At 34.3% G+C, this 26,559-nt stretch overlaps 3 protein-coding genes across 8 annotated transcripts in view; 2 read left to right on the forward strand and 1 right to left on the reverse strand.

The window, feature by feature from the left end:
- Positions 1-985: 985 nt before the first annotated feature.
- On the forward strand, positions 986-5,487 carry LOC133185605 (uncharacterized). 2 transcript variants are annotated; one of them, XM_061320921.1, is made up of 7 exons: positions 986-1,480; positions 3,037-3,291; positions 3,406-3,608; positions 4,020-4,165; positions 4,527-4,650; positions 4,989-5,113; positions 5,204-5,487. In XM_061320921.1, the coding sequence occupies exons 2-7, from the start codon at positions 3,145-3,147 to the stop codon at positions 5,305-5,307; spliced, it is 849 nt and encodes a 282-aa protein (XP_061176905.1). In that variant the 5' UTR covers positions 986-1,480; positions 3,037-3,144; the 3' UTR covers positions 5,308-5,487. The 2 variants fall into 2 exon arrangements, with proteins under 2 accessions (XP_061176905.1, XP_061176906.1); XM_061320922.1 differs by lacking the exon at positions 986-1,480 and having other exon boundaries at positions 2,843-3,291.
- Positions 5,488-7,166: 1,679 nt separating this feature from the next.
- On the forward strand, positions 7,167-8,613 carry LOC133185166 (uncharacterized). Its single transcript, XM_061320221.1, has 5 exons — positions 7,167-7,262; positions 7,415-7,508; positions 7,643-7,774; positions 8,233-8,297; positions 8,443-8,613. Exons 1-5 carry the CDS (start codon positions 7,167-7,169, stop codon positions 8,611-8,613), a joined length of 558 nt encoding a protein of 185 aa, XP_061176205.1.
- An 11,622-nt stretch (positions 8,614-20,235) lies between these two features.
- The window catches only part of LOC133185598 (uncharacterized), a 109,655-nt gene continuing 103,331 nt past the window's right edge, over positions 20,236-26,559 (reverse strand). For all 5 annotated transcript variants that reach the window (XM_061320904.1, XM_061320907.1, XM_061320905.1 and 2 more), the window contains 5 exons: positions 26,019-26,182; positions 25,625-25,786; positions 25,400-25,509; positions 23,852-24,201; positions 20,236-23,753 (listed from right to left, as the gene is read on the reverse strand). In XM_061320904.1, coding sequence (XP_061176888.1) covers positions 21,361-23,753; positions 23,852-24,201; positions 25,400-25,509; positions 25,625-25,786; positions 26,019-26,182 — 3,179 coding nt within the window. In that variant the 3' untranslated portion in view covers positions 20,236-21,360. The remainder of the gene's footprint in view (positions 23,754-23,851; positions 24,202-25,399; positions 25,510-25,624; positions 25,787-26,018; positions 26,183-26,559) is intronic.

A 26,559-nucleotide genomic window follows, 5' to 3' on the forward strand; every position in this document is an offset into this window, starting at 1 on the left:
TTTTCTGTATTTTCCAGTTGCTTTTTCAAACGAACTCTGTTGCTTCTGAATCAGCTTTTCTGTTGTTTTATCAGCTTTATGTGGTAGAACACTTCTGAGACTTAGCTCTACAGTTCCACTATATCTACCGACGACTCTAGATGATCATGGTACACTGTAATTTTTGATAGTGTCTGACTCTCGACTTATTGTAACAATACAGTTGTTTAGCAGAAACTGTTATGTGCCATTGCAGTACATTGTTGTCTTGGAAGGTCTAGGAATTTAGCAGCTCTTTGCTTTTGTTTGGTATTGGATGGGAAAGTAACAAAGTGCTGCTGCGGAGAAAGATATATGATAAAATACTGTCTAGAGAGAGAATTTGAAAAATGGCATTGAAATTGCAATCTCACTGCTGCCGATTGCATATCTGTATATCTCTGTCATATATATGTTTTTAAAATTCGAGAATCAATGTTAAAGGTATATTCAGTCAATAAATCTATCCATGTCCTTCTAAATGTGGCGGACACACAGATTATGACAGAATCCCTTGTTGAGCAGGATAAAATATGCAAAAGGGCTTGTCTCCTCTGGAGAAATTTTTTCGATGGCTATAGAAACGATAGTGCAATCAATGAAATTATTAATACTTCGACTGAAGAATGTACACCAAAATGCACTCTGTAAACTTGTATTGCACGGACAGGGTTTAGTCGTGACTGAGGGATGTGTATTCATTGTTTGTGTATTGTTTTATAATATAGATACATTCTTTGTTCACATGCTAATCTCCATAGATATCTTTGCGATACCCTTCAATATCCCCTTATCTGTGACGTCATCGGTACGATTCCTGCTCATACGAACCAAGTATCAATAAATGACAATCAGATCTCGTTATGATCACAGGATTTTTTTATCGGTTTAAGTTTTAATCAAATCTCGGGTGGCATATCAATCAAGCTTTAAAAATACACCAAGAATAGGCATCAAGACCAGATCCTGATTCTAGATCCGAGTGGTTGCGATGTGTAAAACTGATTACTTGTAGTGATTTATTTTTCTCTATTAAAATGAAGTGTGTTGCTCAGCTGTCAATGCATGTTCGGTCAAACAGAAGAAATAATCAGGATTAAAACATCCAGTAGTTCAGATACGATTGAGAAAATCGACATGTGATTAATTTCCTTCGAGATTTACAAGGTGCTCTTTATTTGAGTGTCAATACGAATACACACACAGTCATATAAAGTGAGCAATTTGTTTGCGACCTGATATGGGACTGTTAATCGCCGATCATTAAATGTTTTCTGTTCTTTTTAAAAACACATACTTGAAGCATTAAAGTTTTGGATATATTGGTGCTATAAATGGAAAAGCCCTCCTCAATAGGTGATTGAGGCTTTAATACAGGGAAGTATTTCATTTCGGATACATATTGCAGTCATTTAAAGTGTAAACAGGTGAAGACATGGATTTGAAGCTTGGAAAATAACAGGTAAGGTTTTTTTTTCTTAAACTGAATGAATATATTTTGTGATAATTTGAAACTAATTTACTACAATTTCTCGGTATTGATCAATTAACATTAGAAATTTGTGATATTTTCTTTAGAAATAACTGGGAGTAGAGATGGATGCCTTTTACGCAGAATATATTTGAATGTTTTCTATGTAAAATAACTTAATAATTCAGACCTGCTCATGATTTTTAGCAATTTATACGAATAGCCGATTCATAAATAAAATAATTATTTAACATGTTTTGACATAAAATATGGATTCTTGAATTCGCTAAGGTGATTATGAAAGGTTTTTAGTTATCATTCTCTGCTCTTCATTACTTAATAAATCTTCTATGTACGGTTGCAAGTATTCGTTTAGTAATACTTACATGCCAATAAATCCGGGGTTATAGCCCAATAATGAGATCGTATGACATCATGATATGTGGCTACTGTCTCAGATCTGATTACGGAAAAGGATGACAGAACGTGATTGGAGGGGAAATTTTAAAAAATACTAATGTATAAAATGTTGTGTCCGTTTTTTTTTTTTTTGTTTTTTTTTGTTTTTTTTTTTTTTTTTTTTTTTTTTTTTTTTTTTTTTTTTTTACCTTTCTTATGATGAAAGCAAACTTCTCGACTTATATAGTGTAAATTTTCATGTGCTCTCAGATCTAATTATTTTTTGCTGTATTTAATGCTATATATATACTTTCGGTGTGTGCGTCCTTAAATTTATCCATTTTTGGCTCAGTCCATTATCTTAAATCATTTGATACCTTTGAAGTTTTTATAGGCTTGATTTAAAATTCATACGATATATTTATTTGGCGTTTAAAGACAAAGATTGAGAATTGATATATTGGCATGTTAAGTATAGGTAAACCTGGAGTGTTATCTAGCTTTTATAAACGATGTAACAAATATGGTAGACAATAGTGGAATGTTAAGAGCGAATGCATCAAAATTTTATTTCTTTAATTGTACCTTTATTCTTAGCCCAAGATATTCTGTGCAAAATTTCCTTCATGTAAACTTATTTTCGATATGACTAAATGTAAATTTATTTTAATATTTTGCGACAACTCTTTTTGTTTGATTTCATAACTTAAACGATTTTTTTCTCATAAAATTCAGGACACTGTGTTCTATATATCTAAACAGTTTCTTACGGTTGCGTGTATTGGCAACATTTATTTGTTAAATAACTCGCGGAGCAGTGCATGAATGGAATACCAATTAAAAGTAAAGTGCAAAAAAGATTATGGAGACTTGTTATTTATAGACCATGTAAACACTTCAAAGGGTATAAGAAACATTGGAATTAATCCAGCATTAACCAAACCCGTGTCTTACTTAGTCATTCCTCCTTTATGTTCTAATCCGAGTTTTCTCAGACAAACAAATGATGGGCATGAAAGCACCAAGTTTCAATATTTGTTCAGTAGCCTAAAACTAATTGATATGAAGAAAATTTAAACCCCAATCATAATTTTACAGGGTTGGATTATATCTGAAGTTCATTACATTTGAAATTTTGGTTTGAACAGGAGAGGCGATGAAACACCTCTACAGTTGTGCTTGAGGCAAAGAATCAACATTAAATCTCTGGGATTTCACTATTTCCGATCTCCTGATGAAATAATATCAACATTTCAATGGATTTATTCGAGACAGTATTCAAAGAAACTTTTGTATTGACTGACAAACGAAAGAGGGTCGGGAACTACAATATTGGACGAGTGTTAGGGAAGGGGGCTTTTGCCACCGTGAGGTTTGGAACCCATCTTCTCAGCGGAGAACACGTGAGTATATATGTTTCAATTTGTATTCTGAACTAGTACAGATGGGACTAAAAACTTCAAAATGAGTAGATAAACACACTTTTCAAACAGTACATTTGTAATTATATTTTAAAGGCTGCCATTAAGGTGGTTCCAAAGAAGTCGATCCTTCAAAAAGAAAGATCACAGCGGCGATTTAGTCGAGAGTTGTACGCCCTTAAACGTCTGGACCACCAGAACATCGTGCGTCTGAAAGAATGGATGGAGACGGACAGAAACTTTTACTTAGTACTGTCATATATAAACGGGGATACACTTAAACAGTATCTTAATGACATGTAAGTAGGGTTTATTTATGGTGTACAGTTTTACATTCATCTGCAATATACATAGATGTACATGTACTCTTTGGAATCCCTAATTCCATGGAAACATGGCGGTATACATGTAAATGTAAATTCTAGTACATATTCATATTTCTCTTGATTTTATTAAGGATGTACACTCCTCAGTAAAGAACGATAACTTGTAATTTGGATTTACATCCAAATTTCTTAAGGAACAATTTTTATTTCATGCTTCTGGTAATGATTTTTAACATCTTTCGACCCTTTGAAGCGCATTGGTAAAAATTCTAAAGTTTCACAGAAAGAGAACCTCAACTTGACTTGAACATTGCTGTGAGGAATACCATGTATACCACATATTGATATGAGTTAATATTCATCGTTAGTAAAATATTTTTCTAGGACAAGACTGAGTGAAAACGAGACGCGACGATACATCAGTCAGATTACTGCGGCCATTAATTACATGCATAAACAGGACATCATACACCGCGACATTAAGCTAGACAATATGGTCCTCCAGAGTGGGGGCAAAGTGGTCATAGTTGGTAAGTCTTTTTCATTGTGCTAAACAAAATACGTGTGTATGTTTCCTGTAACATAAACAGGTTTTTATATGACGTTAAGATATTTTTTTTTATCATTTTAACAATGATAAATAAGAATAAATAAATATTTAAGGAAAATTGTATATAGATCCTCGGGGTATGCTGACTTATGTAGAACTTTTGTATAAATTTAACAATTTTCTAACAAAATATTAATATATGAAAAGGAAGTTAAGACAAACCGTAATTGTTGGAAATGACAATTTTACAGAAGAAATCAGGAAATTATATATTAAAAAAAGTAATCTCCCTTCATCTATGGTCATTCTTCCTTAATCTTATAGTGTACTTTGTTTCATAGATTTTGGTCTGAGTGTAGATGTAAGCTTCTTGGGCAACCCAAAAGTGTGTGGTACCCCCACCTACTTGGCTCCTGAAATACTTATCAGACATAACTTCACAGTCGCAGCCGATGTTTGGAGTCTGTAAGTTTCCTCAGCACATAATCATTGAAAATGCACAACAGTTTAATTTCGATATCTTGAATAGGGATTCCAATACTGGTACATGCATATCGAATACCATGTATATACTGAAGTAAGTTGGAAGTTTCTTGGTGTATTTTAACCTCAATATTTTGAATCCTCCGGTATCTCAAAGTCTTTTCTCGGTCCCATCGAGATACATGTAACAAGCATTGACTGTATACATAATTATCAACATGCAAAAGCTTAGTTTAATTTTACACAATTACATGTATATCAAAAGTACAATCCTATTCTTCTGTGTGCTTACAATAAAATTATGCCGATGCTTCTTTCAGGGGAATATGTTTATGTTACCTAGTAACAGGCAGCCATCCATTCCATATGTACTCCAAGGACAACTACACCAATCTATATTTTAAAATTCTACAAGGCAGCACCCTACCGAGTTTCCTCTCAGAGGGTTTGTTTTCCGTTTGTCGTAAAATAGTAATTAGTATTTGCGTTGAAATTAGTCAAATGTTGTATTCATCTTATGTTTATTTATCTGTAGATTGCAAAGATCTCATCAGAAGAATGTTGTCGGTGGATCCTGTCAACAGAATAACGACTGAGGAAATTCAGGATCACACGTGGTTAACTCGGTTAACAATCTGACCAATCAGCAAAATCGTGCCATAAAGATCTTTGTGCAATAATTTATCTCTTGTATGTTTCCTGAGCGTTTAATGGTGCTCAATGTTGTTAATTATGTATTCTAATATACCTTTATCATTAGTGTTTTGGCTTCGAAAGATATACGATGACTTTTGTTGTAATAAAAATTCCTTTAAATTGTGTCTCTGTAAGTCCTTTTCTGTTCTTGGTTCCAGTTACGAATATACCAAATCAACTCAATTACAAACTTACATACTTTATTATCCATACACTGAGTTTAAAGTCTCCCAGGGGATTTGAAAGTTCTTCCTCATAACCGAAATTTCGCTATAACCGAGTTCCTTATAACCGAGTTTTACTGTATTAATTCAAATTCGATACTAGTATATGGGTGTCTGTTACAAGTATGTTGACTTGTGCATTCAAAAGAAATTTTAAAACTTGTATATGTGTATGGATTTACTTTTTTTTAAATGGGTGTCCTTCATGACGCCAGCAAATCAGATTATACTCTATTGAGTCTTCAAACGTGTTGTCGATGGGTACCAAATCCTCTCTAGTTTCAATACAAGTCATCCACAAACCGAGTATATATATATATATATATATATATATATATATATATATATATATATATATATATATATATATATATATATATATATATATATATATATATATATATGAATTTTTAGGGACCTATACATGTATATTAGTATATGTAAGTCCCTGGAATTATAAGCTCTTTATTTATTTTTTTCAGCTTACCTTTTGCCTCTAACTATTTCAAAAAGGACTATAAAAGGAATTTTTGGGATATAAGGCTTCAAAATTGATCTCGCCCTCCTTTTTCGCCATAGTGTCTGTATTTAAAAATATTGATATATAGTGATTGATTTAAAAAAAAACATTTTAACATATTTATAGTGCCGACGTGTAAAAAAAAAAAAAAACAATTAAACAATCATTTATGTGTATCACCATCAGCAATATACAAACAGCATTGATTTTATGAGAAAATAATTAAAATTATAGTTTTACTAATTTTATTTCTAAATTTCATTACTATTTGACGTCTTAAGCGTAAAGTTTTGAACGACCCTCGTATGTTGCCTTTGGACACGATTTTCCTGAGTAAGTCAAAGTCCATTGATTCTGAGTATAGAAAACAAGGACAAGATGATAAAAAGGAACAGGTCCACTTGTAGTATCCCTGATATTGGGTCTGTTGTGAACCTCCTCCACGTCTTTGTTGGTCCAGGTGACTATCATTGATGGATCTCCAAAACTGGGCTTCCAATCCATGTCTGTAGCAAGAAAAGCAGAGACACTGAAGTCACGTCATGAAAATAAATAAACTATTTATTTTCATGACGTGCCTTTTTATTAGCATAATTATACAAACATGTATGTTATGTAGCGTAAGATTTGTTTATAGCATGATTCCTGGGCTACTGTAGGGTCACAATGCTAGGTAGGCAATAAAAATTGTAGAAACTATTATCTTTTTAAGACCATAACTAAAGTCATATATTATTATATAATAATGTGCAAGAATCTTCATATGTTAATTCAACTTTTCCCATCATCCCAACTTTGGTTAGGATGGAGTGCCTAACAGATCAAATCTTTTTAAGAGAATTACATAATCTATGTAGAATACTTGTCCCAAACAAAAATATTAAATAAGTCTTGATGAAGTGAAGATTTTTTTATTCGTAACATCGGGTTAGAGGGAGTCAATACGATGACGTCATAATAAAAACACATCATAAGAGACTAACGTCACAAAGCATTTCTGTTGTCCAGAAAACATTTGGGATAATCTGAGACTATACAACAGCTTTACTCTTGAAACGATGGAGAGATTCGGAAACAAATCAATTGATCAGTGTCTAAAGTCAAGTCTGTTAGACTATTTGTCAAAAACGAAGACCCGAGCAATGACTCCAGTGGTAAGCTTCAACAGGAACTCCTGGTTATTTCTTTTTATAAGGAAATTAATAAATCACATCGAAGAACTATTTTACAACATGCAATGGCTTAGAAATTTATAAAAGATAATCAGGAATGTCATTCTATATTTTCTTTTTCATTTATTTTCTAGAGACGAAACATTCTACAAATCGTCATCTTTCTCTTTGAAAACGAAACTTCGGACAAACATGAATTTTTGTATTCCGACAAGAAAGACATTGCTGGTAAGACAATGAAATGTTTGTCTATAATACCAAAGATTTTTCGATTTGCAAAAAATACTAATAAGATTACAATACCGTTAACAATGTACATACATGTAAAACATGCAAATCTCTCTCTCTTTTTTTATTACCAGTGCAACAGAAGAGATTTATTATATTTTCGTACTTATTCTTGGAAGCATTAAAGAAAAACATTATTACAGACAAAGACATAACAACACATAATAGAATGTGGTCCCAACATTTACAGGATCTGGTCAGCGGTGGTAATGTTGGTCATTAAAACAAAATATTCGTCGCCCGCGCGGCGCAGTGGTTAGAGCGTTCGCTCTATCTCTTGGAGTAAGGAGTTGATCCTTACGTCGCGGGTTCGAATCCCACTGTGGGACGTGGAGACCGTATAAACCGAGGTCCAGTGTCGCAGTAGGTGCTGGCACGAAAAAAGATCCCTCACTGCTCAATGTCCCTGAGTACCGAGTATAGGTCAAAATCTGCAGCTCTCCACCGGCAAGTAGTGGCGTCTCCATATGAGTGAAAGATTCTCGAGAGGGACGTTAAACAATTAACAAACAAACAAACAAAAACAAAATATTTCTTTTTTGATTTAATACTCGTAGAATCTGGTAGGTTTTTTTATTTATCTCCATTAGGCGTATTTATATTTCCAAACCTCTTCAGAGTTCAGCTATTTCATTGATACTAATCGGATCTTTTTTTTCTTCAGGAAATGAAAAAGAAGCTAAAAACTATCTTAGAATTCTGGAGGACGGGGAAGAAACGATATTCAATGTAAGTATTATATCTGGGGCACTTCACCACCCAATTTAATCGGAGGCGGTGCATCTTAAATTTAATTTGTGTTTGTCGTTGATCCTTTAACCTCACAAAAATTCTCTACAATTATTTATACAACCAGTCAATTTTCTTATTACAGATAAAACGATTTCAACGTCAGCTTAAAGCCACAGACTTATATGTAGAATTCTTGGCAAAAGGAGAAAATGATCTCGAGACGGAAATGGAGGAGCAGGAAGTTAAGTTCCATTGTAGGAGACCAAACTTGTTCGAGAGATTTGGAATGAAGCTGAAAAAGCTGTTTAATTAATATGACCCGAAAGACTCTTTTTTTCTTTCTTTTTTTCCCCCGAAGTTTCAGGACATCAACTAACATTCCAAAGAACCGTGTTTCTTTAGATGTATAAGTTTCGTAGACTTGACTTTATATGAGGTAGTTCAGCTACATATCATCACCACCATTGCCATTTTCATCATCATCCTTTCCTTTTTTTTTTTTTAAATCGGTTTCTTCGTAGAACCATTCATTTTGTTCATAAAATTTCATTTTTATGCATCTACTTTGAAATTTTACTGATTTTTTTTTTTTTTTTTTTTTTTTGGTCTTAAATTGAAAAAAAAAATATTACCATGGAGTTTTTGAGGGATTCTTCTAAGCATTGATAAAAAAAAATAAACTAATTTATCACTTTCAATGGTGTTCGTTTATTTTATTTTCGTAATAAAATCAGGTAGGTATGTAATGTACAGAGAAATGTTGCGGTTAGTTTTAACCATACTAGTATTTTTATTTGAAAATGACAAGCAGAAAATACAGGCAAGTAGTACAGAAAATCAAAAAGGTTTCCGAAACAAGTTTTAAAAACTTATACTAATCCGTTTCCTTATTATTTATCATTAAGATGACAGACCCTTTTTAGATTATCACAAAACACGGTGTTAAGCTGCTTAAGAAATGATACATGTATTTGAAATAAATATACCTGTTAAATTAGATAGCATGTCGATTCATACAATGAATGACATTCTAATTACTTGTATACAGAGGAAATCTAATGGATTTGTACAATATGTATGAGAGAGAGAGAGAAACAACAGAATCTGGTTGAATTCACAGAAAAAATACTTAAAGAATAAATACACTAGGAAAAAATTGCTAACGCACCACCAAATGAAATAAATATTTTACTTTTCAAAACTTGTTTATGAAGTTTTTGATATATAATTATGTTACTTAAGCAAAAATTATGCATTTAAACGTCTTAACTGATAAATAACTACAATGTTAACTGATGCGTGATAATTTCATAGAAAAAATAAAAAATTGTGTCCATACTTTTTTAGAGGAACAAATTTCTACTGTTTTCTTTGTATTTATGTACTTTATTTTTGTAATAATTAAAAAAAAATGTTTAAAAAATGACACCGTATGCGGCATTTGATCTTAGAAGAGCGTGCTAAAAAGTCAGTATGGTGTCTGCAGGCGGTTCCTTTGGAAGAATTTGTGAAAAAAAAAAATTAAAACAATGGAAAAATTATTTATTCTTCTGGTGAAAAAATTGTAGCAAATAGATTAACAAACATAAAAATGCTAACTATAGATAGCCAAGCCATTAAGTAAGCACCACATCACAATTTCAAGATTGTTCCACAAAACTGGGGAACCGGAAGTTGGATGGACTGGATATGGACACCATTGCACTGATGGATACTAGGCGATATGATAGACAATCGCTGCATATTATTTGATTTTTAATTGGGAGGCTGCTTCTGGTGTAAGCTCAAAGACCATCATCGATAATCACCAACTTCATAACTGGGCAAAAAGTGTGCGCCCGGTTGGTTTGAACATATTCTATTTTATGAATAATATACAAATGGTTTGAACACAAGTTCGAACAACTTACGAGGTTCTCACCATAAATGGCTACAACTGTCAAAGTCGATATTTAGAAAAAAAATATTCATATACAAACATGTTTGTTTTAAACATGCATACATTACATGATGAAAATATAACTAACTAGAGTTTTAGTGTTAGGCTGTAATAATTAATTGAATCTGCCAGAATCAGGGACCTGTATACTGTTAGTATATAGGTCCGTCCGTCTGTAAACAATTTTTCAAAACGCCACTCCTCCTACAGTTTTGGTCTGATTTCAATATAACTTGGCACACAAGTAGACTATACTAAGATACATAATTCTGTGTATCGGTTTTTGATTTCAATGAAAGGTGCATGTTGCCATGGTTCCTAAAAATAGAAATGTCTGTAAAAAAAAAACTCAAATCGCTACTCTTCCTACAGTTTTGATCTGATTTCATTATAACTTGGCACACAAGTAGACTATACTAAGATACATCATTCTGTGTATTGGTTTTTGATTTCAATGAACGGTGTTGCCATGGTTCCTAAAAATAGAAATTTCTGTGAAATACATTCAAAACGCTACTCCTCCTACAGTTTTGATCTCTTTTCAATATAACTTGGCACACAAGTAGACTACACTAAGATACATAATTCTTTGTATCCGTTTCTGATTTCGATGAACGGTGTTGCCATGGTTACTAAAAATAGAAATGTCTGTGAAAAACTTTCAAAATGCTACTCCTCCTACAGTTTTGATCTCATTTCATGTAACTTGGCACACAAGCAGACTTCACAAAGATACATAATTCTGTGTATCCGTTTTTTTGATTTCGATGAAGGGTGTTGCCATGGTTACTAAAATAGAAAGTTTTTGAAATACTTTCAAAATGCTACTCCTCCTACATGTTTTGTCTGATTTCAGTATAATATATAGTTAGGCAAAAGCTCTTGAGAGTTCATACATGTAATGAGATGTCTTCATGCATGAGTAATTGTAATTAAAACTCGCACGGTTTTTTCCTCAAAATATTGCCAGAAATTGCAGGGGTAACCAATTTTCCAGGGTAAAGTACTATATGACACTAATAAAGTAATATCAAAGAAAAATAATGAACAAGAAAAATTTGATGAGGCCTGGGAGTCATGGAAGAATTTATTTAATTGAATCAGTTCTCTCTCTCTCTCTCTCTCTCTCTCTCTCTCTCTCTCTCTCTCTCTCTCTCTCTCTCTCTCTCTCTCTCTCTCTCTCTCGTTTTTTTTGTAAAACAATGAAAAATACAATAAATCATAAAAAAAAATTCCAGGGTAGTCCATTTACTCATTTTGAAATATTTTTAGAAATTCGAGGGGCTCATCAAAAATATGGGCAAGTTGTCATATTTGGGTGTAGATTGATATGTCCAACTCCCAGCTAGGCCCTGAATGAGACTACTAGTATCTCCACTATTGATTCATAGCTTTATTCCTCGTAGGTGTTCATTTAAAAATTGTCAATTAAAGCACAAACACCAGCCAGGTCCAACATGTCACAATACCTGTCCACAGGTGAAAGACTTTTTTCTTTGATGTGCAACTATTTTGGATTTTGACATTATTTAATATATATGAACTTATTCTTTTGGATCTTACTGTAAGCCTTAAACTATTTACTGTGACTTTGTGTTAAGATTCGCCATCATATATTATTCACTCATATTAAAATTTGCAGAAATGACCATTTTACTTGTCAATTTTATGAAGAAAAAACAGCAATTTACGTTATGAAGAGTTATCCTTCTTATCATAAGGTCAATGAACCTTAAAAGAAACGAACCAAATTCTCTTGTAACAGGACATCCTTAAAAGTAAACTGTTAAAGTCAAATGAATAATAGAGATATACTGCAGTTTAAATAATGAATTTTGATGTACATTTTAATTAATTTAGCGGATCATATTCTGATTTAAGGTTTAAACAGTCTGCAACATGGAGTAACATGTATGATACAAATATATGCGAGATAGGGAGAGATCTAAAATAAAGCTGTGCCTTCTACCTAGTCTCATTCACTTTTGTGATTAAAATACTGTTTTAATTATTTAACAGATAGCAACACAAGCTAGCACTGAGCTTTATACTTGTCATATAGTTTTATTATATCTATTTTTAAGTCATTATCATTTATTTAACGTTTATCAAAGTTATTCGTTATTTTGAAATTAATATTACTTATTTTGCCTTTGATTAATAGATTCTCATAGTAAACTCAAGCTCGTAATTATTTTTACATTTTTTATTTATTAACAAGTGTGTGTGTGGGTGAAAGTTGTTTATGTCCCATTGATATTTCTTACAGACCAAATCTGAATTTAGAGTTATCGCTCTTTAAACGTCTTTGAACTCGTCGGGACCTCTTAGTCTTGTTCAGTTCATTTTCTCATACTTATTTTTGTGTAAATTTGCACAAAATAAATCGATTTGTCTTAATTAATAAATTAAAACTACACTTTCGATAATGAAGCGTTAATTTTTATAGAGTCGTCCGACACCTGCAAAACCGCAGGTGCGAGATAAAAGCATTCCAGGGCCCAAAGGTAAAATTAATTAACATCTGAATAACATAAACTAAGTGAATAGAAGTTTTCATTTAGGTACACTTCACCAGTAGGTACCCAGGTGCATGTCGTTGCTTTGAGTGACTATAATAGGGAATTCCTTCCATAAATTTCAGGTATATAACTAATGTTTACATGTTCATGAAATGCAAGTCTTGTCTTACATAATTTGGTTTTTTTGTTTTTGAACTTTTTCAGTCATTCTGTGTCGTACATTATGACGTATCCTTAAGCTGCACAATGTATGCATTTCGAATTAATGAAGATGTTCGTTGAAAAAATGAGCAGAATTAACACGCTACTTTAGTTCATCAGGGCCTTTCTCAATGAAATATGGAGATATCGAACAGTACGAGAGTTGTCCGGTAAAATCGTGGACAAGTTGTCTAGAGCAAAAAATAATCATCACTGCGTTCTAAAATTTTCACTACTCTTTACTACATTTTTTTTATAAATATACATGGCAAATTTCAAATAGATAGGTGCATAAATAAACAAATTATAAGATTTTTTATTATGTGTTGTATCGCCTTCGGGCGCACGGATGATAACGTCAAAGTGTCTAAAGCAGCTTCACATTTCCTATTTCCTAAAAGAAAGTTGGATAAGTCCCAATTAAAATTAGAAATGACATTGATGCACATACTTGAGTTTCCCTTTATTCCTCCGTAAACAGTCGAGGAAGCAATCTAGCACAAACATGGGACCTTCTGAAGATTTATTAGTAAGTTATGGACAGTATTCTTACCATCATTCAACTAAATTGGCTATCTTATATTGACGGTCAACAGTGACAGCGTCTTTCGCTATTCCTATACATGTAGCTGTTTATTCTACCGGGGACTCAATCAAAAACGATTTCGCTAAGAAAACTCCCATTTCACTTGTATACTAAAGATCTGGTGATAATTTTGTATATTGTTTTCTTTTGTACGCGTTCATTTAAAGTCTTGTAGGGCGTTATTACTACATCTAAATCAAACTGAACTGATTTCCGGTGCGCCGTAACGTCATCGAACGTCGCCATTTTTCTTGTGTTGTGTTTACCACTTCCCCATTTTGAATGCTCGGGAAACTAGTGATGGGAAATCGGAAAAAAATCATAATCGATTATCGGTAGTAATCGGTTGTGCATAATCGATTAATAATCGATTATAATCGAATTTTTTACCTTTAGTGAAATAAATATTTTAAAAAGTTGAACTTATTCAGATTTAAGTTCAGACTTTTACAAAAAATATTCATAAATATTATTTTTCTTTTTATAAACTGGAAAATAAGAATTGATTTCTTTACTTTTAATTAAAAAATCTCATTAAAATATTATGAACTGGCATTTATTTAAAAAGAATTCTATTGAATGGGAATATTACTTATATTAGTCCCACCTTGCATTACATGTATTTATTTCTTGGAATGACGAGTTTCAAAAGTAGTTATTAAGAATTTGAACTTCTATTTCCTAATTATAATTACGTTTACAGATCGTCTGTACTGTTAATGTTTTCCTGTGTCTAGTAAAACCTCGTAATATCGTCCGTTTTCTGTTATTAGACTGACCCTATATTCAATCATGGCGGTGAAAATATCGACATGGCATGGATACCTCGATATTGTAAACATTCATCACTACTTTGAAACTCTTAGCACGTGGATTTGGTTATAAAATTAAAGAATAAAAATATTATTTTTTGGCAGCGATGTCGGCGACATTTATTTTGTAATCGATTAGTAGCATCGAAGAGCTTCTAACGACCGACAATCGATCGTCGGCGACAATCGGTACATCACTACGGGAAACTGCCAAAAATTAAGCAAATGCCTTGAAATTTTCCAAAAAACGACACAATAGAAAGTAGATTAAAAATAGGATAATTTTTACCCAAATCTTACCTTTTAATACTTTTATTTCGAAATAATACCCGTGTATTCTCTAATGAAACCCTGGGTTTTTGATCGTGCGCCGTAGGACAATACCCTGTGCACATTTAATCATAATAAAATCTTTATTTTTGTCTATATTTTATCAAAAAATTTAGGATGCACCTAAATATGATAAAAAAAAAAATACTTGCTGAAAAGTTCAGCTTAGTGCGCCCATCATTTTTCGAGAAAAACGCTTTGTCCACGATTTTACCGGACAACCCTCGTATTTAAGCTCAAAGTCCACTAAAACAATACAAATCAGGAGCAGAGCAAACACAGACCTCCAAAAAACATCAGAAGTGGGATCAGGTGCCATGGAGGAGTGAGCATCCCCTGCCGACCGGTCACACCCGCCGTGTGCTCCTTGTCATGATCGGAAAATAGCGGAAAAATCCGTCGACAATTCAGTGTGTATATAATGGCCTGACAATTAGTATGAAAAATGTCAGTCAGCATATCACTAAATGATAGGCTGTATTTGCTGACAAGGTCATTTTATCGACCATAGAACTTACAATGTGGTGACTTTAAACAAGACTGTTGATATTCTTGTTTCATCAACTTGTTTGTCAATAACTTACCTCGTTTTAGAAATTGTTCATACGTAGAGCATGTTCTTGCGTATCGAATCAACTGAGATATATACACCCCATATGCAGGTGATAAGGGTATATTGCTGCATAAGTAAGGGAAGTTGACGATTGAAAAGTTAGTCATCATATTTATTATAAAGTTTTGTTGTTAGATTACCATTAACGTCTTTTTCTAGTAAAATATCCAAATATGAAACAGATGTCTCAGACATCATTTCAAGCTCATCGAGATATATCGTGTCGACATATGAATGGAAATAACTATAATTGAAAATTGATAATATGTCGTCGATCTACATGTATCTAAATGTCGAGTTGAAGGCCACAGCAAGAGATTTCTTTTTCTCATGTATAAGATTTTGAATAAACTCTGCTTCAAATGAAAACAAAAAGAGGTCTGCTAACAATGGGGCGCAATTGGTACCCATGGAAATTCCAACAGTTTGTTGGAAGACCTGGTCTCCAAAAACCACATTGATACTGCAGTATTTTCAATCAGAAAATCAAGCATCTTTTTAATGTCCGTTAAATATGGTGTTCCGTAGGGGGCACTTGCTCCTTCGCACTCTCGCATTCAGGGCGAAGATGCGAGAATGCAAAGTTGCAAAGGCGAAAATGCGAAGTTGCAAAGGCGAAGGAGCGAAAGTGCAAAGATGCAACTGTGAAGCGCCAAGATGCGAAGGCGAGAGTTCGAAAGTGCGAAGGCGAAGGAGCGATACTAATATCGCACTTTCGCCTTTGCATTTTCGCCTACGCAACTTCGCACTTTCGCCTTTGCATTTTACTTTTGTGGAGCTATGAAGTTGCAAAGGCGAAAGTGCGATATTAGTATCACTCCCTCGCCTTCGCACTCTTGCTTTCGCATCTTCGAGCTTCGCCGTCGCATCTTCTGACTTTCGCTCCTTCGCAACTTTGCCCCAAAGGCGAGAGTGCGCAGATGTGAGTGGCCCCAACGGAACACCATAGTAAAGAACTTTACCCGAAAAATACATGGCAATTTTCAGATAGTCATACTTTCGAAATAGGTGAAACACAGTGTAAACTGTGTCTCAGATTTACCAGAAAATTGTGAAATATCTCGTTTTAAAATATCCAGTCTTATTTGGAAACCGAGACAAATAGAAAACCAAAAACTGAGAACCAAACGAAAGTCAAAAAAATTGGAATATCTTGATTGTCATTAAAAAACGTTAAAAACTTATAAGTTTCTTTAAAATTGAAAAAAAAGGGGAGAAAAAATCAAAATTTTCAAAATTACTTTGAATTTTACTTGAGTCTGTTATTCTATCAATGACTGTTTAATGTGTTTATATCTCGAATCATCATCATATTCTCTGTATGTATAATATAGGAAACACATGTTAAAAGTGTCTCTCTAGCTGTCCGTCTCTCTAGGAAAGTCCAGAAACTAGATCAACTTTCAATTTGCTGAATTGGGGACCAATCGTACACAATAAATTTTATCACAATTTTGTCCTTTTAATGCAAATGAGATTGGTGCCAAGGGTGTAAACTGTTTTTACTTGGAATTATCACATTGTAGGTAATAAATATTATTAATTAACCAAAAACTAAATTTTCATACTTTCTTTTGTATTTGATCGAGAGACAGTCAAAAAAATTGATTTACATGTAAATCAAAATTTCTTTTATCTGTCAGTTCAATATGTGCTCGTCGAAATTTTGCTCATGAAATATTTGTAACAATTATTAGTTTATAGACCATGTAGATCATTTTTCTGAGGAAGGGAGTAAAAGAAACTATTTACAATTATAATTCAAGGTTGTACTTTTTTGTGGGTGGAGATACAGGATTTATTAAGTAAAAGGTATTTAATCAACTTTTTTTTCAAAAGTAGTATGTGTTTTGTGTACAAATGTGATAAGGACATAAAAACCATGGTTTGCAATTAAACTATTGCATCTGTGATTTGTATTGCTTTCAGTGCATTAGCCTAGCATGCACATGACAAAGTACTTTATTTGGAATACAATATTGAACATCATCCGGGAAAAAAATTAAATTTTTCAGAGCTGAGATGCTGAGGGGTGTTTTATTGCTTTTCAAACCTATCTACAATATTGGGTACAATATTATAAAAACTGCATTATTCAGATTAATCTGTTTATAAACACACACGTAAAACGTCATTCGAATTTCTAGAAAAGCCTGTGTGGTCTAGATTTTAAAAAAAAAAAATCAGTCAAATTGTCGGAATGAATACAAGAATTTTTCTGAAAAAAATATTTTCTTTATCTTAGAAATGGAACTTTGACAACATATTGATCAATAAATTAAACTTATTGACATGAAAACAAATAAACATCCCACAATTTCCTCTAGCAAGAGAACTGCTAAATTGTGGCCATACTAGTACTGAAAAAATAAAAATTAGTCATAAAAAAAGAAACTTGAAATGAAAGACTAAGTACAGTGTATGGCTCGTATGTTGTGACTTAAAAACAGTGTAAGTCCATGGTATTTTATAATTATTATTATTGTTTATGTCTTTTATAAAGGTAATTTCTAATGTTACAGTACATGTATTTAAGACATACATTAAGAGTCTCCTAATTAGTCCAAAGAGAGCTTCTATGTCTATCTTAAGAAGTGTCCTAGGAACTTCTTCAAATTTCTCATAAGTCGTATCTTGAAATTATTCCTAGGAACCTTTCGATAGCATGTCTGCTGGACTTCTACAACTCTTCTAAAACTCTTTGAAAACTGAATTTATACGCGGGCTTCCACCGCATACGTCTTGACAGCACCAGAAAATCAATGCGCCGCCCCCCTGATTTTGTTCTCAGGCAGCCAAGGTATCACGAACCCCTAAATGACCCCGAGTTTGGTCGGTGCAACCCTTGGTCATTGGGAGTGCAAATTAATTTTTCCACGGTGAACTTATGTTTCCTTTTGAATTTGATTCATAACATTTACTTAAAGATTTGAATGGGAATGGTTATAGATAAAAATCATTTCCTCTTAAATTGACGTCATGCAGTTTTCGACACAGGAGGCCTCAATTAGATCATAACTGGTTTTTGTTTTTAGAAAAAATAAACAATTTAAGTGTTCTTCCCGGCTTTTACTTTTTAAAATTTTTTATGTTCATGACTTTTATCATATACAAATATCCATTTATCTAAATCTTAAAATACCTTTACCAGTCAAAGGAATATTTACAGCTATATGAAAATGTGGTTTTTGCGGTGACGGCTCTTGATAATCCCCTTTGCTTTTTAAATAAATCATGGTCAGTTCAATTGAGATTTATATACGCTCCCTGACATTTGTAACTCAAAAAATTAATTATTCTTTAATCATAATTAACTGTTCCTTAATATGGACAATAAATCAATTTTCACTGTTTTTGAAAATCCGACTAAAAACAAGTCTGCACTGGTACGTTGTAGGACTGCTTTTTATGAAGTGAATATTATTTATTAAAATACATTACATTAATTTTCTACACTGAATGTTTTGCCCCCCCCCCCCCCCCCTGCATATGCGTATTCTTCTTATAGCAAAGTCTAGTTCTTGACGTTCTTGTATAACAGAGAAGGTTCGCAATATTCATGAATGTAAAATTTCTTTCGAGTGTACTAGTGCTTTGGTCAGTGTATTGTCATTGTGATTGTGCAGTTAGGGTTTTACTTTGGGGTTACTGGTACCAGAAATCTATGCGAAATCAACACGAAATTGCACTCTAAAAGTTAGACAGGAAGAAGTCAAAACTTCTTATAGCCTTAGAGAGTACTTTTTGAACCAAAAAAAAAATGAAGTCGCGCACTCTAGAAGCTCGATAAGGATCTCGTACATAATTTTGTTTCGTTGAAAATGTAAATCTTTGACAGCTCCAATGACCGAAAATTGAATTCTAAACACTTTCTTATCCATTGCTCATCTATTTCGTTTCAATGCAAGCACTGAACCTTCTCTACTGGTGATGGATTGCACAATGCATGCACGGCACATTGTACAAGCAATTCTAAAACAAACGTCATATTTAAAAAAAAGTGTCTCCGTCATCTACTTATTACAGTCAAACCTGGGATTTACAATTCATTGTCTTTACAGAGGTGAACACACCACAGCCAATTGAACCCTCTTTGTTTCAAGAATCTTGTTCATCATTTTGAGAGATCTTGCGGTAAGAGACTGGGTTTCAGGTTTTTCATGAAGCACTAATTTATTGTCTAAACGTAAATAAAATGACACCTTTTACATCCGTTATTTAAGCTTAAGGAAGCTCTGCTCACTGAAGAGTTCTATTCTATGGTATAGTTTATGCAGAAAGAGTGATCTGCCCTTTGAGGCAAGATAGAAAGAGGACATCGTTTTCATTAGATAGAAGTGTTCTTAACACTGTATAAGACCAAGATAAATTATTTGAATACTAATATATTATTTGCATTTATTGTCCCAATGAAAATAAACAACGGTGATTTCCAATACTTCATTAATTCTGGAACATTCTTCCTTGAGAAATTTGGCGGGTACCTTGTGTTGAAAATGACCTAAATAAACTCAATATTTACATGTTTTCTCAAAGCCCCCCCCCCCCCCGGAAAAAAACCCCACGTTTTTTCCTCTTAGTGTTTAGAGCTTCCTTGAAATATTAACCCAGTAAGGAGTCCATAGACTTCATGCAACATGTAGTACATGTAAGTACTTCATTTCTTCTTAATTGAGACTCTGTTTACAGGGACATGCAGTGTTGTTTTTTCCTGCACTGTTTCCTGCACAACAAAGAAGATATTACTAAGAGGTACATCATAAGGAAGATCTCATATAATAGCAAGGACACACTTACATAAAAGAAAATAGATACTGTGATGATTTTCCTTTTGCGCAATGAACACTGTGATAATTCCACATCCTGTTTTTCTTTCCTTGAATCTTGATGTCAGTCATATCAGAATGACAATAAAAAACAAAGACTATGATATTAATTTTTAGTATATTTTAATTGTTCATATTAATAATAAATGGGACACTGAGTGAAGTATCCCACATTATATGAGGTACATAAAACATTTATATTGCATGTTGCTATGACAACAGGACATTCACTACTGGTACTCTGAGGACAAGTTTATAAAAATTAAGAAAATATAAAAAAAAAATTGGAATTTTTGTTAAAATCGATATTTGTTCTGCTGCAATCTTTTTTATTGAAATTGCTGCAACTGTTAGTTCCTAATCAGAATAGCTGTTCAGATTGTACTTTCTCTTTGAAAAAGAATGCAAGTGGCACATTAAACCCTATAAAGGGAAAGACAACTCCAACCAACAAAGGGAGGTTAACACCACACAATGATTGATAAATGCTGTTTGATGTTGCATAGAGTTAAAGCACCAGTATTCTACAAGATATTTACATATTTACAAAATGATTATTGGCACTTGGTTTTAAACAATGTACATTCAACTGGAGAATTTTATACAAAATAAAAATAAATATTCGTTGACATTCTTCCCTTATGATAGGCAAGAATACACTATGTACAATTACAGTTGTATTTACAGGATTTTCACACGCACCACTCTCTCATGAATTATTCCCCTTTGAACACTTGATCAGTGTTGAGTTATTGCAAGCATAACAATGTTTATAATAATTATAAGCAAGTGACACAGAGGAAATAACACAGATATTGATTATAACAAGCTTAAGATTTTTGAGGTAATTTGGTATAAGTGACAACTATTTACAAATTTCTTGTTCAGAGTATTTCATTTAAGTAAATGAATAGTTCTTTATGTCGAAAACTTAATATCATCATCAGTACATGACAATAAACATATAGAAAAAATGACCTTAATAACAGTATTGCCTTATCTCAGAAACTCCCTGAATTCATAACCACAGCCAGTTTTCTTAAACACTGCGGACCTAAAACATCACAGTTTAATTCTGTCAATTTAATATTAATAGCAAAGCACTTTAAGGATCTCCCTGCATGACACCTGTTACAACACAAAAGCTGCCTATTTCTGACAATCATTTGTAAACATATGAACTGCATGGCAGTGAAACAAGTGACATGAATTTTGATTAAGTTTGTGATATTTACACATATGAGATATCAGGATCCTCCTCAGTGCGGTAACTGAAGGCCTGAGGGCCCCCCAACCGTCGGTGGGATGGTAAACTTTTGGTGGGTGGGGTGCTCCTCCCCGTGCTCCCACTCCCTACACTACTCTGACTGGACATACTCAATCTTGAGGTGTCTGGTCGGCGAAATGGTGGGGGAGGTTGGTAGGGAGGGGGTGGGGGACGAACACCAGTGTCCTTGACATTGTCACTAAATGGTTTAGCTCCATCTTTGTCATAGATTTGTTTCAAAGATTTCACACTCCAGGGAAGATCTTGTTTTCTCTGTGATTTGTCACTGTCTCTATTGACCATGTCCAAACTGGCAGATAGACGATTTTGAGCTGTGCTGGACCTTGCATACAGATCTCGGTGGTTGGCTATGACAGTAGAGTCTCGTGATTTAGATAGCACTGTCAGGTTCCTTCTTGGCGACTCCTGGGACTCTGTCCTTGGTGAACTGGCTCTTTGACTATCAACAAAGTCATGTGATTTAACCATTCGCTTCTCCCGAATTAGATTACTTCCTTGTGAGCTTGGATTATGAACACTTAATTCAGGTTTAGGGATGGATTTTACACCAAGTTCTTTTTGTGGGGATCTTTTTGCACTACTACCTCTAGAAACAGGAGGATTGTTCACTTTTTGTTCTGTATGAAGGGAAGATGATGATTGAGCACTATCTAATGAACCATAGTTGGCTTTAAATGTTAAAGGATTTGTCTTTGGGAAATGATGGCGGGGTATAACGGGGCTCGACTCAGAACGGTCTCGTTGATTTGGTGAGTTTTGTCGTGAGTCAGTGACTGTCTCTGATGAACTATTTGACACACTAGATGAGGAATGACTCAACCTTGTGGTGGAAGGAGAGGAGTCTCTATGCGTTGAATGAACCCGATAGTTGGGGGAGGGCTCTCTGTGACGAGAGACCACACTCACTTTGTTCACATACTCTGCAGAGTCACTAGAACTTCTCTGTATATTGGTTGCACTCACATTTGAAATGTTTTTGTTCTCGAAATGAGGTCTCTGAGATTGTTCTTCAAACAATTTCATAGATTCCTCATAAAGTTGCTTGGGATTTTTCTGAGACAAAGACACATACACATCCTCCTCTGTACTTTCACTTCCACTTTCAGAGGTTGTCGACTCATCCAAGGAGGGTCTCCTGGGTGTAGATTCCTGTGCATTTAATTTACGAATCGATTCCTCATACAAACTCTTGGCTCGCTTTTGTCTCTCTTTTTCCATTTGAATGTCTTGTTCAGAAATTTCCAAAGGAAGTCCTTTTTCAATCATATTTTTCCTTCTGACAGCCTCGTCATAAGAAGGTGGTTTCTCAGGCCTTGACACAGCGGGACTATCTGAATTGTTTGTCAAGGTTACATCACTGTCACTATCACTTTTTGGTGTGGGTACATGCTTTGTAACATGTGCCTCTGTTTTAAAGGTGTCTTTCTCAAACTGAGAGATAATAGCACTATCATAACTGGCACGCATTGGTGTGTTTGCTGCTGGTTTTTGCACTGATTTATGTTGCTGTAGCACAACATGTGGGGGAGGGGATGTCCCCAACCCTGGGGTAGCATATTTAGAAAGCTGTTTAAGAGGACTACTTGAATGTGACAAATCCATAGCACTTTGTCCGTAACGCGATGACGTAGAATCAGAAAGTTTATCTTGTGAGAAAGAAGAGCGAGGTAATGGAAATGATTTGGCTTGGGACAAGTTCAAATGTAAATCCAGACTTGTTGATTTTCTCTTGCTCCGAGGTGAAACAGGTGGTGACACTAAGTACTGAACATTCTGTATTGATTTTGGCATTGGCATGGTCAGACTGTTTGACCTTTGGAAATTTATTGAAGAATCGTCTTTAAACTCACGAGCAGATTCAAATGACTCCCGGAAGCTCTCGTCTGCTGTAAACCACTGATCACTATTGTCTGTGTCTTTGCTGTATTGTCTGTTCAAATACGAACTCATGGAGTCCGTGAGAGAACTGTCTAATGAACTGTATGAGAATTTTGACTGAGGTGAGGTGGGTGGGGTGCTTTCAGCCACAGATTTTTGTCTCTGAAGTCTGTTCTCGCGTTCTCGAGATAATCTAGTCATCGGACCTGTTATCTCAGCTGGATAACTCACATGTTCGTCTTCAAAGTACAGGTGACAGCCACTCCTTGATTTGACAAGAGTTGTATTCACACGACTTTTAGCAGCATTGTCCAGATTTTCTTGTGAACTGTACAGTCCTGAATCTCGACTAAGACTAGAGGGAGAAATATGACTCTTTGCGAGATTCGGACTGGAATCATCAAAGTACATCCTTTCCAAACTATCGACTGATGAGTCATCATGCCGCATAATGCCACCTACAAAAGCAAAGGAATGTACAAGTCAGATGTAAAATTTTCAAAATTCAGTTTAGAATCAACATTTAATGTAGCACGCTGCTGTTCTTTGTACTTACTTGCCGAGTCAGCCATGCTGAGCACGCTGTGCATGCTATCAGAATCTGTGCTAGAGTCCTGCCTAATCTTGTGCTCCAGTAAGTCCCCAAAAAGATAAATCACGTCCTCCCCAAAAAGTTCTACACAGTTCATGATGAGGTACTCCACTATCTGCTGAGGGGATTTAGCCATGGCGAGGGCTCTCATAGGGTCGTCCCCTTGTTTGGCCCAGAGGATACTGGGAGCGATGCACACGGAGAGGTTATACGATGTCATCATGTTCTCCTTGTGGTTCTTATCGATGTGGTACAGCACACATAATAAGTGCTTCAGAAGCTCTCTGTGACCCTCGGGAAGCTTGTTCAGAAGACTGTTAAAGAGAAATAGGAAATTTATTTGTTGTTCTCACATTAGAGGAAGTGTATTTAATTATCAGTTTTTAGGAATGATCAAATAATATATATATAATTAATATTCATTTCAAAAGTTCATTGGTATTAATTTTCAATATGAAATTAAATATATTTATAGTGATTTTTTAAAAATCAAATTTGAATAAGGAAGCCTATTTTTATTCTAATTAAAAAATGTAAGGAACTGACTCATTTCCAGATCTTTCAAATATTTGAATAATTTCTCGCATAAGAGACTTCAAGATGGCAATCGGAGTGATAAATGTTGTGAAGTGAGGAGTCATATGATTTCAAATCAATCATCCTCTATTTACACAAAGAATCAATTGCCCATCACCCTAAACTGTTATAACGGGCAATTGATGAGTCAATTACAGGGTATGGAAAACCAAAGAAGATCAGGCCCCCAGACTTCAAAGCACTGTGGTCATCTAGCCTAATTAAAGCATGGACATTAAGTCCTCCCTTAAATGGATGCGGTTTTGTTAATGCCATCACTAACTGACAGAAGAATAAACTTTGAGTCAGTCAGTACAGTCAAAGGCCTGGAAACTTGGTCAGGTTTTAAAATACCTGTGGTTCTAACATGCTTAAATGAATTTGCCATTATGTTTCAACAAAATAAATAAAGGGCCTGATAATAGGGAATGGTCATATACACCTACGTATGTATATATAGATATATCTACTACACGTTATACGCACAAGGACTTCTAGGGCATACCTGTAAAACTATCAAACTTTAAACAATAACTGGGGGCCATTTTTTAAATCTTTCAATGAAATTGACAATCCATAACCATATCAATAGATCAGATCTCCAAAATAGGGGGGAAATAAATGTGTGTGATCAGATCTAGATAGGGACTGACTCATCAAAAGAAGATGTCATTTTATGGCAGGGAGAACATGCATTTACAGTGTCTTATAAGTCCCTCTACATACGAGACCTGTGGACAGCCTTTCATGTCACTTAACAAAACACATGTTAAACACTTAGCTCTATTGTGTTGGCCTTCACTTAAAACATCTTCATGCCCTACAGTGATGGTAGGGTAATAATTACGCTATCATATCATTAGATTGAGAAGACTTTATTTCTGTTAATTGCTGATCATAAACTTGACAAATTGTCTTTGATATTTTTAGCTTTACCTTCTGACTTTTTCCAGCTTCTGTGGGGAGTTTTCCTCCTCAGTGAGGCTGATCCATTCCTCGAAAAACTCCTCATATAGAAGACAATGTGGTAAACTCCTGAGGTATTCCTAAAGAACACACAAAAAAAAAAAACTGTTAGTGTCTTCTAGAAACAGCTTTAAATCACCTGGCTTTCCCTAATTTCCCCTTATTTTTATCTATTGTAGAATAGGAAAAACTTACTTTCAGTAAGTGTCCAATGACAAGAGTTGGGGTCTCCTCATCTAAACAATCTTGGCCCTCGTCCAGCTTCTGGTGAAGTTCTTTGGCCAGCTTGATGTTGCAGGACTTTCTGAACACCCCTTTGGTGTATGGGCCATTTATGATCACCAGTCTCATCAACTCCTGAATATTAGAAAAAATCAATATTAGCATAATTTGAAAAAAAAAAATCATTTTCAAGTACATGTATAATTAACTCAATTTTAAGAATACACTGAATTTGCTTCAAATCTATTTATCGTCTCCATTTACTAAAAGAATGTCAAAGTTACAGAAGAAATCCCTTTTTAGTGGGCAGAGGGTCCCTCCACAAGAAGTGTCATTTTGCAAAGCAAGAAAGAACCAGGATTCTTACCATAACAGCTTTTGGCAGTTGCCCATCTTGCATGACATCCTGTAGTGGATGTCCAAACAGTTTGCCGGGAGGGGTCGTGTTGTTATTCTTATCATCCTTCCCTCTCTTGAAGAAATTGAAAGGAGACTTTTTACTCTTGGACTTATTCCCCTTATTGCTCTCATCTGGAAAAAAAAGAGGAAAATTAATACATCTCAAAGTTGTCCATTACCTATGCATCCTGTCTAAGAAAGAGCACTCTTGGATTCAGAATTAGCCTATACATACATGGATACAGTCTCATCGACCTCTGAACGGCCACCATGGTTGCAAAGCTTTGTATTATCTGATCATTAGAGAAATGGCCTTAAGCGTGTGGTGTGTTCCTTGTACAGATACACACTAAATTATTTTGCTAACCAGCTTTTACTTTTAAACCATGTTTTGATTTAGGATCTCAAAACAACCCTTCTGTAAGATTAAAACTCCCACTCCTGCTACCTAAAGGGGTAAAAAACATTTCACTCATCCCCAAATTCCTTGACACAGTTCCATAGTGAAG

This window comes from Saccostrea echinata, unplaced genomic scaffold (genome assembly GCF_033153115.1).
Source record: "Saccostrea echinata isolate AGI-Se365-2 ecotype Australia unplaced genomic scaffold, CSIRO_AGI_Sech_v1 ptg000012l, whole genome shotgun sequence".
NCBI classification, from domain to species: domain Eukaryota; kingdom Metazoa; phylum Mollusca; class Bivalvia; order Ostreida; family Ostreidae; genus Saccostrea; species Saccostrea echinata.